General features: G+C 44.2%; 1 protein-coding gene across 1 annotated transcript; it reads left to right on the forward strand.

Annotated features, from left to right (window-relative positions):
• Nucleotides 1-639: 639 nt before the first annotated feature.
• On the forward strand, nucleotides 640-5784 carry LOC133903499 (putative disease resistance protein RGA4). The gene is made up of 2 exons (XM_062344908.1): nucleotides 640-4451; nucleotides 5445-5784. The coding sequence occupies exons 1-2, from the start codon at nucleotides 770-772 to the stop codon at nucleotides 5528-5530; spliced, it is 3768 nt and encodes a 1255-aa protein (XP_062200892.1). The 5' UTR covers nucleotides 640-769; the 3' UTR covers nucleotides 5531-5784.
• The last annotated feature ends 9859 nt before the right edge of the window (nucleotides 5785-15643 follow it).

A 15643-nucleotide genomic window follows, 5' to 3' on the forward strand; every position in this document is an offset into this window, starting at 1 on the left:
CTACGAACACGTTGTGTTGTGTTTGAAGGAAGCATATTTTATAAAATCTTTTTAAGACTCTAGCAAGATCTTCATTCACACCATTTACTTTTAGTTCAACGACTTATGTGCGTATGTGTCTGCGTGGTGGAAAACATGTGTCGACACCTGATGAGGGTTTACACGTAAGACCGAGCGTTATAAAATTTACTTAAACCCAGTTATGATTGCTTAAACCCAGTTATTGACTTGCAGCTTACATAATTTAGTGACTGTTTCAATGAGATAAATTCTGAATTGCTTACCCACATTGTTGATTTTAATCCCAAGAATTCTTTTGATGCTTTCGAATTTGAGAGTTTGATGGAATTGGCTAAGTCGTACCCTGATAATTTTAATTAAGGCAACTGAAAGATCTTAGTCGTGAGCTTCATATTTACATTGATAATGTGCGAGCTGATGCAAGATTTGTCAAATTGAGTACTATTTCTGAGCTTAGTAGACTGATGATGGATAAAAAAAACATCTTGCTTTTTCTTTGATCTATCGGCTCCTCAAACTAGTGCTAGTTCTTTCTATCCTGGCCCATGACAAGGTGGTTTGCATTATTGCTGTCCTGAATGACTTTATCCTGCATGCTTTTCACGCGAATAACTTTATCTTGCGTGCTTTTCACGCGAATGCGATTCTTATGTGAATTCCCAAGAATCGCTCCACCATATCATTTCTCCTCTGCACTTGCGTTTGCTGCTGTTCTGTGCGTGTGTTCTTGTGAGTTGTGAGAGCAAGCATGGCTGAGCTTGTGGTCGGGCCGCTAATCGCCATGGTAAGGGAGAAGGCGTCCAGCTACCTCCTGGACCAGTACAAGGTGATGGAAGGCATGGAGGAGCAGCGCGAGATCCTGAAGCGCAGGCTGCCAGCCATCCTGGACGTCATCAGTGATGCAGAGGAGAAGGGTGCTTACCGGGCTGGAGTAAGTGCCTGGCTTGAAGCACTCAAGAAGGTCTCCTATGAGGCTAGTGATGTCTTCGACGAGTTCAAGTACGAGGCGCTCCGGCGCGACGCCAAGAAGAAGGGCCACTACAGCATGCTTGGCATGGATGTTGTAAGCCTCTTCCCCACTTATAACCCCATCATTTTCCGCTACAGGATGGGCAAGAAGCTGCGCAGGATTGTGCATATCATCGATGTCCTTGTCGCAGAGATGAATGCATTTGCGTTCACTCCACACCAGCTGGAAGCACCACCGTCAAAGCAGTGGCGACAAACAGATTCCATAATGGTCGACTCCGAGAGGGATATTATTAGCAAATCCAGAGATGAGGAGAGGAAGAAGATTTCAAAAATATTGCGAGATCCTGGCAACAACGAAGATCTCATGGTCCTTCCCATTGTTGGGGTCGGTGGGATAGGCAAGACTACCTTTGTGCAGCTTATTTACAATGATCCAGAAATTGAGAAGCATTTTGAGCTGCGAAAGTGGTGCTGTGTGTCAGATAATTTTGATGTTGGTAATATTGCAAATAACATCTGCAACACCAAGGCGAATGATCGTGATAAAGCACTACAGGATCTCCAGAAAGAAGTAAGTGGGAAAAGGTACCTCATTGTGTTGGATGATATATGGAATCGGGATGCTGATAAGTGGGGAAAACTTAAGACTTGCCTTAAGCAGGGTGGTAAGGGTAGTGCAGTACTGGCCACGACTCGTGATGCAGAAGTAGCACGAATTATGACCGCAGGTGTAGTTGAAGCTTATAATCTTCAAAAGTTGGGTAAGAAGTATCTAAAGGAAATGATCGAGAGTAGAGCTTTTAGTTTGCAGAAGCCAAATTGTGATCAGCTAGATGATATTGTTGACAAGATTGTGGATAGGTGTGATGGCTCTCCTTTAGCAGCCAAAGCTGTTGGCTCCACATTGAGTACTAAGACTAGTATACAAGAATGGAATGATATATTAACCAAAAGCAACATTTGCAATGAGAAGAACGGAATTTTACCTATACTCAAGCTCAGCTATGACGACCTACCATCTCACATGAAGCTGTGCTTTGCATTTTGTGCTGTGTTTCCCAAAGATTATGAGATTTATGTGGATACTTTGATCCAATTATGGATGGCACATGACTTCATACCGACACAGGCAGAAGACCGTCCTGAAACGGTTGGTAGAGAAACTTTCATGGAACTAACTTGGAGGTCATTCTTTCAAGACGTGAAACCAACTTCTCCGATAGAGTATGGAATAAGGAAGCAGCTTCGTAGAAGAACCACATGCAAAATACATGATCTTATGCATGACATAGCACTCTCTGTTATGGGAAAGGAATGTGTCACTTTAAATAATCCAAGCAATCAAGAGAAGTTGTTGTCGAGCGATGCTCGCCACTTGTTCTCATCATCAGACCACACACCAGTTTTGGATCATTTTCTGAAGAAACAATCTTCAACACTCCGGACATTGTTGTATCCAGATAAGTACACTCGTGGCTCAGCGCCACATTTATCAAAGTATAATTCTCTACGAGTACTACAGTTCTTTGAATTGCGAGAACTTCCACTTGAGCCAAGGCACTTACAACACCTAAGGTATCTTAGTTTCGCAAATAATTGGAAGATCAGGGAACTTCCTGAGCAAATAAGCACATTGTATAATCTACAGACTTTGGACCTTTCTCATTGCAAGCATCTTGGTCAACTTCCAAAGGGTATGAAATATATGACAAGCCTCAGACATCTCTATACTAATGGGTGTGCATCACTGAAGTCCATGCCTCCAGACCTCAGGCAACTGACTTCTCTGCAGACTCTAACTTATTTTGTGGTCGGTGCTAGCTCTGGTTGCAGTAATGTGGGAGAACTGCAGAAGTTAAACCTTTGTGGCGAATTAGCATTGCATGGCCTAGAAAATGTTACTGAAGCTCATGCAATAGCAGCCGGTCTTCGGAATAAAGAGAAATTGACGCATTTGTCTCTTCAATGGTCTGGTGAAGGCCGCGAAGAATCCGTACAGACTTGTCATAAAAATGTGCTAGATGCTCTCAAACCTCATAGTGGGCTGGAGATGCTAAGGATAGTTAACTACAAAGGCTTTAGTTTGCCAGCCTGGATTACAGATCCAAGTTTGTTGCAGCACTTGACTGAGCTCCATTTAGTTGGGTGTACAATGTGTGAGGAATTCCCTCAATTCTGTCATTTGAATGCTCTTCAAGTTCTTTATTTGGAAAATTTGGACAAATTGCAGAGCCTATGTAGTGATATGTCATCCATGACATTTCCAGCACTAATTGAACTCGAGTTACGTGATCTGAACAGCTTGGAGAGATGGGTGGCAACAGAAGGAACAGGCGGAGAAGAACTGAGATGTCCTCTGCTTGAGAAGGTATGCATTCATAACTGTCCAAAGTTGGCAACTCTGCCTGATGCAGCAAAGCTCAAGGTCGTCGAGGTGAATGAAGAGAAACCGAAGCTGTCCTTAGCAATAGTTAGATCATCCTATATGTCGCTCCTGTCCAAGCTAACACTAGCTGTTCGAAGTAGAGAAACAACACCTCAGCTGGATTTTGAGAATGATGAATCATCTGTGTCAGAACTGAGATTGGATGGCTGCAACTTTTTCTTCCCCTCAAGTCCATCACCACCATCAACTGGGGTATGGAAATGGTTTGGAAAACTCATAGATTTGACAATCCATAATTGTGATGTACTTATCTACTGGCCGGAGGAAGTGTTCAGAAACTTGGTATCCTTGAAGCAATTGCAGATTTATAGCTGTAATAAGCTAATAGGGCCAACACAGCTGACGGCTGAACCAACACAAACAACGGATCAGGTGCTGCCACATCTAAACTCAATATTTATTTTCGGATGTGAAAGCTTGGTCGAGCTCTTCATCCTTCCCCCGTCCCTCACAAGTATTGACATTTCTTGCTGCCCTAATCTTGAGTCCATATGGAGGAAGGAGGAACAGTTTGGGCCATGTACAACGACCACACATCCACCAAGCAACGACGAAGCATCCACCAGCCACGTGCCAGAGCAATCATCATCACCACCAAATCATCCTCCACCATGCCTAGAAAGTCTACACATATTGGGTTGTCATAAGTTGGTAGCACTTCCAAACCTACCACCGTCCCTCAAGTGGTTATTTATTGATGACTGCCTGGAGCTCTGTTCGATGTCAGGACAGCTGGATGCACTTGTTGCTTTATACATTTATGGCTGCAATAAATTGCAGTCACTTGATTCCTTGGGAGGCCTGCGATCATTAGAACGGCTCAGTCTTTTTCGCTGCAAGCGCCTGACATCCTTACCTGGTGGCCTTGAGAGTTGCTCTGGTCTTCGGGAACTTACGATCATATATTGCCCAGCCATAGATATGAAGCCACTTTACAAATACCATCAAGAGCGGCTCAACAACCTTGAACGCAGAGACTTATCACATGCTCATTCAAGCCATCCACGTGAAGGTACATTTCAATTTCATTTTCTTGTTTTCCTACATGCTATAAATCCACACCTTGTGGTCTGAACTTGAAAATTTTAATCACATTACCTTGTATATTTTTCTTATAGAAATTTATTTGCTGGGTCGTTTGGCACGGATCCAAATCCTAGATTTTTTTAAAGCTGGTCATATCGAGCTCTAAGAAATCTAATGTCTAGAACTGTATGTAGATTAAGGGTATTTAGTTGAGTTATTTGGTTTTTATTTTGGAAAAAAATAAATGTTTAAATCACTTTATTTTATTATACAAACTCCAGATTCAGTATGGATCTCGAATCTAGAGCTGTGCTAAACAGACATTAAGACTCAAGTTTATGAACTTTTATTTTTCCTATAGAAATTCCTCTTTATACCGTACCTTTCTTTATGGACGGGTAGTCTGGTGGATAGGTCGGAGGAAGGCAACCCATCGAAAGGCATATGCTATTAATGATTTGCACTAGCTATATCTTCAATGATTATTTTGTTTCAGTACAACAACTTAAATTACATTATCGATCGAAACGGGCTAGAGTACACCTATAGCTATACATTAGTTGTGACTTGTGATGTCCTTGATTTCCTGAATCTATTTTTCTCAATACTCTACAATGATTTAGTTACTGTCTATTTTTCAAAAAAATATATATATTAGGACTGTCAATATCATGGAAATGTTTTCCTATCCTATCCATAATTCGTTGTGATTGGTGACCCCATATCGTAGTTTATTAGGTTATTTGTTTTACTAGTTGGCTGCACGTGCTTTGCACGTCAGACGCGAGAGTGTGCGGGACACATGTGGGAGGGTGCCCGCACGCGCAGCGCTAACACAGGAGGGTGTGGGAGGGGAGGGCAGATCACGTGAACGCTTCAGGAATCATTTCGTATTTTTTAATATTTTAAGTAGTAGAGATTTAGGTGCAGCTAACGTACATAGGTAAATTGTTACACCATTTTCCTTATCTATCTACAGGGCCTAAACTACGGGACCCAAAAACGTGGAAATATGCTATCCCTTGGTGTAAAGATCGAGCAATCTGGAGCGACGAGAATTCCTGAACAGAGACCCAATGTTTGTCCTGAAATCTGAAATATAGAATGCAAGATGTGGAATGGGAGGCCGCAACAAGACAAATGTTGACAAAATATAATCCAAGTTGCACAACTGGAGAAGCTCTGCAAAATAAGTACTCTTGTAGACGTGTGGTACCCTTTTGTTTCCATTATTCTTGTATAACGCTGTCATGGAATTGTGCTCTTTGTTTCAAAGCTATTCTACTATGAATAAGTACTCTTGTAGTGTTGACGCATGAGTAAGTACAGTCGTGATAATCTACTATTGCACTTGGACTATAGTTTGTCAGTCTGAATAAGCTAGAAGTATGTTTGGATGCGAGAAATCCATCTAGAATTTATCGGCCCTAGGCATAAGGGTGCGGGCGTGCCAGTGTACCTAAGTACACAAAATAAATAGACAAAAGACAAAAGTTAGGGAACACATTTTATTCATATTAGATAATATAAATATAGGTTCCCATATATGTGTGCGTGCTCCATAGCCTGCTGACGGCAATCTGACTTGGGCGACGTTGTCCTCTAGTTCCCAGGGCCTCAAAAGACTCCTAGTTAATTACATCCGCGAGTCGAGCTCACAGAACACCTCTGATTAAGCTGTGTACGTGGTCGTCTTCTTCAGTCTTCGCTTTGCGTTCTCCATGCATGTGATGATGTGGTTGGTGTAGATGAGGGCGTCAGCGTCATCCATGGCCTCGTAGGTCCATGAGCTGATGGTAGCGCAGCTAATGCGTTAGCTGCACCTGCCCTGGTCGTCTGGCCTCGTCGGTCGCAAACGTCACGTAGTCATTGTAGTAGATGGGAGAACGTCCATGGTAGTGCTCGGCTTGTCTGATTCGATGACTTGGCAGCGTGGTCGAGGTCAGAAGTAGGAGAAAGGAAATGGTGGAGACGGACGTCGGGAAGTGGACGCGTGTAAACCGGGGAACTCCATCCGCGGTGCCTTTAGACCCAAGTGCTACACTTCAATTTACTTGTATGCAGTAGCACATGCGCATGTACATGTTCATTAATGCAGATACACGCATGTACACATGCATGCACTAATTCATGTACGTATGTTATTTGGTCTCCCATTTGCTCGTGATGACTCTGAAGGCCATCATGGTGACGTCGAGAATCCATGCGATAGCGCGGCACTTCGACAACCTTGGCATCGGCGACACCAGCCCCTCCACTGTGGCACACACACTGAACTCTGTGGTTTCAGCGCCATCATCGTCGACTCGTAGATAATCTCGACGGCCTTGGTGACATCTTTGGTGGCCTCAACGCCGATCTCGGCGATCTCCTGGAGGCGCTCTTGGTGAAGTCGGCTGTTTCGCCGGGTGGCACCATCTTGTACTTGGCGATGAACGCGGCAGATTGGACAGCGAATGTTGACGTCTCGTATGACGAACAGGTCGCAGTAGTGAAGGGCTCCATTATGGGCAGCACGAGGACGAACTCCAGTAGCACCTCTAGGGACGATTGCAGTGGCCCGAGCCGCGAGTACAACGACGTCCTTCACTAGGAGGGCGGCCATCTGAATGTCGGTGCAGCTCAGGATCTCATCGGCATCCTCTGTGGTGGGCTTGGCATTCTCGGCTACGGCGTCCATGGTGGCGAAGGGCAAGCCATGGCTCCATGCATGTGTTCTGAGCAGAAAGAGAGATAGAAAACATCAAAATGCATTCTTACCCATGGCCGACGTGACCTCCATCTCCCTCCTGGCTTGTGCTTTTCTTCACGTTGTGCTAGTAGATGGTTTCTCTGCTTTCCGGTCCTTGGCAAATCGACCTCCAAGCCCCGGCAGACAGTCCGCACGCCTGTGTAGTCGTTGATCGACCGTCGGGGACGTCGGCTAGCAGAAGATCAACGGGCTCCCGACGGCGTGCGACGTGGTTGTGGCAAGACGACTGTATGCGTGTAGATGTGAATGGCGACGGGTGTTTGATCGTCGATCTGTTTCTCTCCTGACCATGTGTATATATGTGTTGTCGATGCCCTTCCTCTGTCCTCTGTAGGTCCTTTTATAGTCAGTAGCTAGGACAGCCAGTGGAGAGAAGGCATCGCGAGGGAGCGCCGCCGCTATTCTGTTCAGCATGCGCGCGATTCTCGAAGGTAGTTGAGCTGCTCCGTTGGATGAGAACGTCGCTCCTTGACTTGGGTCTGTCAAAACCATGCCATGGCTAGATAAGAAGAGGTCCAGCCTCAGATACGTGAGCTTGCAGAATCTTCATCGAGCGCTCTGTATATCGGATTCGTCAATCCCATATTGCATGTACGCGCAGCCGCGCGGCGGCTAACTTGCGTGTGAAGAACAGGTGCCATCCCACGTCTCTCGCCGAGCTATACACATAAGAGTACGTATTTTGGAGAGCCTTTGGTGAGGGCATGTACGTGCATGCACTCTAGATTTATTTGGCATGTGTACGTGCATGTCCCATGCATGAAGTTGCCTTGCTTTCTTTTTTTTTTCCTTCTCCTTACTTCCTGAGTAGCATGTATGAGCTCATATCAAAATATATGATTATACTTTTGTCGAGGGCTCCGTATATCGATAAGTTGATAGGTTCGTCGATCCTGTATTGTACGTACGTGCAATCGTGCGCAGGTTAACTCGCGCTCCGGCCACGCTGTATGTATTCATGTATGTATTTTGGAGAGAGAGAAAGAAAAAAAAAGAACATGGTTTGTGAATGCATGCACTCTTTATCATGCATGTACGTCAATGCCCATGCAGGCGCTTGCTTTCTTGCTTTCTTTTTCCTTGCTTCTTGGATAGCACACATGTGAATATGCATATCATCTTTGACATATACACTGATGATAGAATATATCCCAAGGTTATGAACAAAATATCATCAAACAAAGTATTACAGAGGATTAGAGGAACATGACGTGTAGCATTCTCTACAGATTTGTGGTAGGGTGTGCGTGTGTGTTTGTATAAAAAAGAAGACCGTCCTGAAACGGTTGGCAGAAACTTTCACAGAGCTAACTTGGAGGTCTTTCTTTCAAGATGTGAAACAAACTTCTCTGATACAGTACGGACAAAGGAAGCAGCTTCGTAGAAGAACCACATACAAAATACATGATCTTATGCATGACATAGCACTCTCTGTTATGGGAAAGGAATGCGTCACTATAAGAGTAATCCAATCAAATGAAGTTGTTGTCGAGTGATGCACGCCACTTGTTCTCGTCATACCATAGACGAATTTTGGATCATTTTCTGAAGAAACAATCTTCAACACTCCGGACATTGTTGTATCAATTTAAGGTCTCTAATGTTTCAGCGCCACACTTATCAAAGTATGATTCTCTACGAGTACTACAGCTCTTTGAATTGCTTGAACTTCCACTTGGACCAAGGCACTTACAACACCTAAGGTATCTTAGTTTCGCAAATAATAGCAAGATCAGAGAACTTCCTGAAGAAATAAGGATATTGTATAATCTACAGACTTTGGACCTTTCTCATTGCAGTCGGCTTGGTCAACTTCCAAAAGGTATGAAATATATGACGAGCCTCAGACATCTCTATACTAATGGGTGTGAATCACTGAAGTCCATGCCTCCAGACCTAAGACAACTCTGCAGACTAACTTATTTTGTGGTGAGTGCTAGATCTGGTTGCAAGAGAGTTAGTCTTACATGGCCTAGAATATGTAAATGAAGGTCATGTAACAGCAGTCAGTCTTGGAGTGAAAGAGAAACTCACTCACTTATCTCTGAATTGGAATAGTTATGTCCTCGAGGTAAAGCTTGTCATAAAAATGCGCTAGATGCTCTCAAACCTCACAGTGGGCTGGAGATGATAGGGATAGTTAGCTACAAAGGCACTAGTTTGGCAACTTGGATGACAGATCTTAGTTTCTTGCAGCACTTGACTAAACTCCATTTAGTTGGTTGTACAATGTGTGAGGAATTTCTTTTTTTTCTTGAATACGCAGGAAAACAATTCTGTCATTTGAATGCTCTTCAAGTTCTTTATCCGGAATGTTTGGACAAATTGCGGAGCTTATGTAGCGATATGGCATCCATGACACTTCCAGCACTAGATGAACTCGAGTTACGTGATCTGAAGTGTAAGAAATCAAGCACGACAGGATCGGACATGAGACATGATTTTTACGTGGAAAACCCTTGCGGGAAAAAACCACGGACGCCAATCGGCGATCTTCACTATATCAGGGATGTGTACAATGCAGGGGATTACAATGAGCATCTCAACTCTACTTGCAGCTTACAAGATATATTTATAGGGATGGACACATGCAACTCAAGTCTAATACGGACTATTCCTGAACATAGGCCGAAGGTGTCCCTTTTATGGCCCAACAAGAATTCGGATCACAATCCAACAAACTCCATCTTGAGACAAATTCCATCTTGTAGCAAATAAAGAATCATCAATGAACTCCCTTCAATAATAAATATCACCGACGCCAAAAGCCTCTAAGACTCAAACTGTAACACCAACTAAACTTGAGCATAGCTCAAATTTAATAGCAGAAACTGGTTTTGTCATCATATCAGCAAGATTATCATGAGTGCTTATCTTACATATTTTGATATCACATTGAGCAATGACATCTCAAATATAATGATACCTCACATCCATATGCTTTGTTCTTTCATGAAACATTTGATCCTTTGTAAGGCAAATAGCACTCTGACTATTACAGAAAATATTAATACAAGAATTATCTCTATAAAGCTCAGTATACAACCTTTCAGCCAAACAGCTTCTTTGCATGCTTCAGAAATAGCCATATATTCCGCTTTACTAGTTGATAAAGCAACAGTACCCTGCAAACATGCTTTCCAACTAACAGCACAACCATCAATGGTGAAAACATAACCTATGAGAGATCTACTCTTGTCCAAATCACCAGCATGATCTGAGTCAACATAACCAACAAGTCCATCTCCAGATTTCCCAAACTGCAAACAAGCATTAAAAGTACCACGCAGATATCTAAAAATCCACATAACAGCTTTCCAATGCTCTTTTCCAGGATTAGCCATGAATCTACTAACAAGACTTAGTGCATGAGATAAATCAGGATGAGAACAGACCATAGTATACATAAGTGAATCAACTGCACTTGAATATGAAACTCCAAACATGGACTCAACATCATAATCTGACTCAGGACATAACGCTGAAGATAATTTGAAATGTACAGCTAACGGAGTACTCATTGGTTTTTCATCATGCATATTAAAACAACGAAGGACCTTCTCAATATAGTCTTGTTGACTAAGATATAACTTGCCAACTTTCCTATCTCTAATGATCTCCATGCCAAGAATTTTCTTTTCTGCACCTAAATCCATCATCTCAAATTCACTACTCAATTGTGATTTCAATTTAGCTATTTTTTATTTATCCTTTGCAGCAATCAACACATCAATATAGAGAAGCAAATAAATAGCTGAACCATTAACAATCTTCAAATAGACACAACTATCATAATCAGAATGCTTAAAACCATTAGAGAGCATAAATGAGTCAAACCTCTTGTACCACTGTCTAGGGGATTGCTTCAAACCATAAAGAGATTTCTTTAATTTACAGATAAGGTCTTCTTTTCCAGGAATAATAAAACCTTCGGGTTGATCCATATAAATATCTTCATCTAACTCCCCATGTAAAAATGCAGTTTTAACATCTAATTGCTCAAGTTTATAATCACGCATAGCAACAATACTTAGTAAAGTGTGAATAGAATTATGCTTCACAATAGGGGAGAAGACATCATTATAATCAATCCCTGGAATCTGGCTATAGCCTTTAGCAACCAACTTTGCTTTATACCTTGCTGTTTCATTAGGAGAAATACCCTTCTTTCTTTTGAAAATCTACTTGCAACGAACAGGCTTATTTTCTTTTGGTAATTTGACTAAATTCCAAGTACCATTCTTTTCAAGTGACTCCATTTCATCTTGTATTGCAGTCATCCAATTATTGCAATCAGATGAAGTAATAGCCTCATTATAATTAGAAGGTTCTGTATTACCTTCAACTTCTTCTGCACAACTCAAAGCATAGGCAACAATATTACACTCCTCAATTAACCTCTTGGGTGGATTAATTTGTCTTATAGGCCTGTCAACTGCAATAGAATATTGTGTAGGCTGCACAACGGAAGAAGAAGGTGGAACACTAGACGAATCATGGTTAATAAATAAATTTTTAGCAATAGGTGCATCTTGGACAGCAGCATCTGGTGTACTTTCTGCATTAATAAAATGCTCCACCTGCACACTGAACTCTGCTGACTCTGAACAAGAGCATTAGGCAACATAGCAAATTCATTAAAGATAACATTCCTACTAATCACCACCTTTTGTGTTGCAGAATTCCACAATTTATAACATTTAACACCAAATTTATAACCAAGAAAGATGTACTTAATAGCTCTAGGCTATAATTTACCATTATCAACGTGAGTATAAGTAGGACAATCGAAAACTCTCAATTTTGAATAATCAACTGGAGAACCAGACCATACCTCAATTGGAGTTTTCTTATCAATGGCAATGTTTGGTCTAGGGTGCACATAGCAAAATCGTAAAAAAAGGGAGATCCAGCCGTCCGTGCAGCTAGTGGGGTACGTCAGTGAAAATCAGAGATGGCTTCGGTCGACTCGACGAGAAGAATCCGAGGCGACGAGAAAAAGAAACCTATCTATTTTTTTCTAGTGTTTCTTGTGTAGACCCAATCCTGCTCTGGTACCACTTGTAAGAAATCAAGCATGATAGGATCGAACACAAGACACGATTTTTACGTGGAAAACCCTCGCGGGAAAAAATCACAGGCGCCAATCGATAATCTTCACTATATCAGGGATGTGTACAATGCAAGAGATTAAATGAGTGTCTCAACTCTCCTTGCAACTTATAAGATATATTTATAAGGGTGGACACATACGACTCGAGTCTAATACGGACTGTTCCGGAACATGGGCCGAAGGCGTCCCTTGGATGGCCCAACAATAATTCGGATCACAATCCAACATGAAGAGCTTGGAGAGATGGGTGGCAACAAAAGCGACAGGAGGAGGACTGAGATGTCCTCAGATTAAGAAGGTACGTATTTTCTTGTGTCCAAAGTTGGCAACTCACTTAAACTGTGTTAGATAGATGGAGCCGTTAGGAGGGCTCTCGCGACCTAGCAATTGCTTGCCTCCTCCCACCAAGATCCACTGAGATCCACCAATCCCAACAACAAATCCTGCTTGCCCACCCTCAATCCGTGTCTCCGCATCTTTCCCTTCCTTGCTTTCACCTCAGAACCCATTAGATCTAGTTCTTCTCGCCCATGATGAGGAAGAGATAGTTCCAAAGACCCCAGATCTGCAGCTTGAGAGGGGTCATATCCAGCAAATCCTAGAGTACTCTTTGCTAGATCCACTGCTTCAGAGGGTCATTGCTGTTTCTAGAAACTAGTCTGGTCAGGTTCTGGTGTATTCGCGGGCGGCAGTGGCCACTTTGCTCTCAGGTGGGTCTTGGGGCTACCAGGTGCTCCCCCCCCCCCCCGGGATCCTCTAGCGCAAGACCTCCAATGGCGATTGGCTCAGTACGCAGGCTTCGGATGCACTAAGCTTTGGCCATCTTGTCGGGCCACTGTTTTGTCTGAACTGCACTTGATGGAGCAAGGTGACACGAGAAAGGAAGTTTCAATAAAGGATGGAGCTGCTCTTGGTCGGCGCCCCTCCCCTAGTCTGTTGAAACAGCAGAATCTCTAATCTCAGGCTCACTGCAGCGCCGAGCTTTCTTCACTGGCAGGTGAACACCGCAACTCCTCTTTTGCTCAGGGTCACTCACACTGCATTCAAGCCATGGAGATGCATAGTCCAAAGAAAACAGAGGCACTCTCTGCTACACATTGCAGTCAGTCGTGTGAGCGGGAGATCCAGGCGTCAATGCGTTCACCAACCGAGCTACACGCTTGTGCAGCAACTCCAAGGGCATCATCCGCTTTAGAGCTCAGGGCTAGAGATGATCATGGGGAGATTTTGCGTGATGAAGGATGATGTACGGTGAAAGGTAGATACTGGTGGAGGAAGGAACCTTAGCCAAGGACCACTTTTACTTCCTAACCGTCTGCTAGTTCCCAGCAGAGGAAAGAGAGCTACAAGAGAAAAATGCAAGGTAAATGTTTCAATTGTCTAGGAAAATATCATAAGGTAGCAGCTTGCAGAGAACCCACTCGATGCTGGAGGTGTTGGGGTTCTGGTCATAGAGCGTTCCAATACACTACTTCCTCAAGATTCTCCAAAGCTTCACCCTACCTCACACTCACCATCAGCCAACTACAGCTTTGCTTCTGCAAATCATTCATACCTCCAGGCACTTCTAAACAACCTGCACCAACCCAACCATGACGGAGAAGACCCAAGTAAGGTCCCAGCTGCAACAAAGAAGAGCAAGAAGATGATTGCACTGTTCCCGAATGTCCCTTCAGCTGAGAGCAAGAAGTTGATGGTACAGGATGCAGGGGGCCAAACACCTAGGCCGCCTGTCTAACATTTCGGCAGACAGCCGGAGGCATGCTAGGACTGGAACAGAGACGATGAAGACATAGATGATGATAGGAGGTGGGCACGACAGTGTAGGAGCACATCACCCTAGTCGCGTGTCACTCGCCGTGACCCAGGTACGCTGCACCACGAAGAGAGGAGTGAGAGAGGCCGTTACATTGGGACCACGGAAGGTGTCAAGCACATACTAGCCCACCGTCGCACAGTAGCCCACCGTCGCGCAAGTGGGTTCACATCCATGTGCCACAATCCATTGATACAGGTGAGCATTTGGCAGAGGACCTGAGGACAAGCAGGCGTGTAACCTTCGCCTCGCTGGTGGCATTTGTAATGGGGGGCACAGGAGATGGGCAGGGGCCAAAGCCACTGAAGGAGGAGTACAACATCACGTTGAACAACAAGGGCAAAAACAAGTATGGCCCGGTGCCGGAGTAGCATGGCATGGGCTTACACTCTAAGAAGCTGAGAGAGATCAACAACAATATGCATGCAAAGCTACACAAGGGCATAAGGTAGAAACAAGTGCTTGAACAGAGCATAGAAGTCATCAACAAGGAGAATCGTACGCCTGATGTGAGCCAGGCAAGCAGCTGGGACCCCAGCTGACGTTGGCATTGGGAGTTCGTCTGGCACATGGGTGTGCCGGATGGAGAGAGAGAGAGAGAGAGAGAGAGAGATCTATGAGATTCACCCACCACACGCCTGCAAACAGATAAGTGAAGATCGGGCCTGCAGAGATGATGACCATGGCAGTGATAGAGAAGATAGATAGGGTCCTCGTCGACACTAGGCCACTTCAATCTCGTCGCGTGTGACAGGGAGCAGAAGCAACATAGTTGAAGGTGGCAGGACCAATGATGATGAGGAGATGCGTGGAAGGAGCCAGCTCTGCTCCTACCTCCATGCATCGTTTGACACTCTGAGGTCGTGCAAGTGCTTAGGCCACAGGTAGGAGGTGGCACTCGGACGTGCGCTTGCCAAAGAAGAAGTGCCATGGCAGAACACCAAGCACAAACCAAAGAAGATGGTCTGGGTCCTCATCCCGAGAGAGGAGCACAAAGACCAATGGCAGATGCAATTTAAGAAATGCAAGGCAGACTACAGTTTATAAGTGGTTCAATTGAAGGAAGGCATAGTGCTGCAGCTGCTTACAACATACTGTGAACCTATGCTACAGGAGTTTTCTAATAACTTGCTCTTTCCCGAAGCACAGGAAGAGCCACCCAATGGTTTCAACGCGACCTCAGTCGAATCCGTAGTGTACACACACAACCAAGCTGCTCTCTAGGAGCTCAAAGAAGACCAAGGCCATGCTGAAGTGCATGGACGCCCCGAGCATCCAGAGAGGGACTTCACCCCCAGAACCATGGAGGCGTGGACTACACGAAGAAGGAAGCTACTGGCGGTGCCCATGACTCCATGTTTAATAGGGGTCTACGAGGAAGCACTAGCCACATCGCCGTTGGCGCTGCATCCCCACCACCCTATTCACTGGAGGCTACTATTGGTCCTGTGGCGGGTGAACGTTGTGGCCTGTAGGTGTATATTTCTAGAGATCCTC

The sequence above is a fragment of the Phragmites australis genome, chromosome 21 (genome assembly GCF_958298935.1).
Source record: "Phragmites australis chromosome 21, lpPhrAust1.1, whole genome shotgun sequence".
Lineage (NCBI taxonomy): Eukaryota > Viridiplantae > Streptophyta > Magnoliopsida > Poales > Poaceae > Phragmites > Phragmites australis.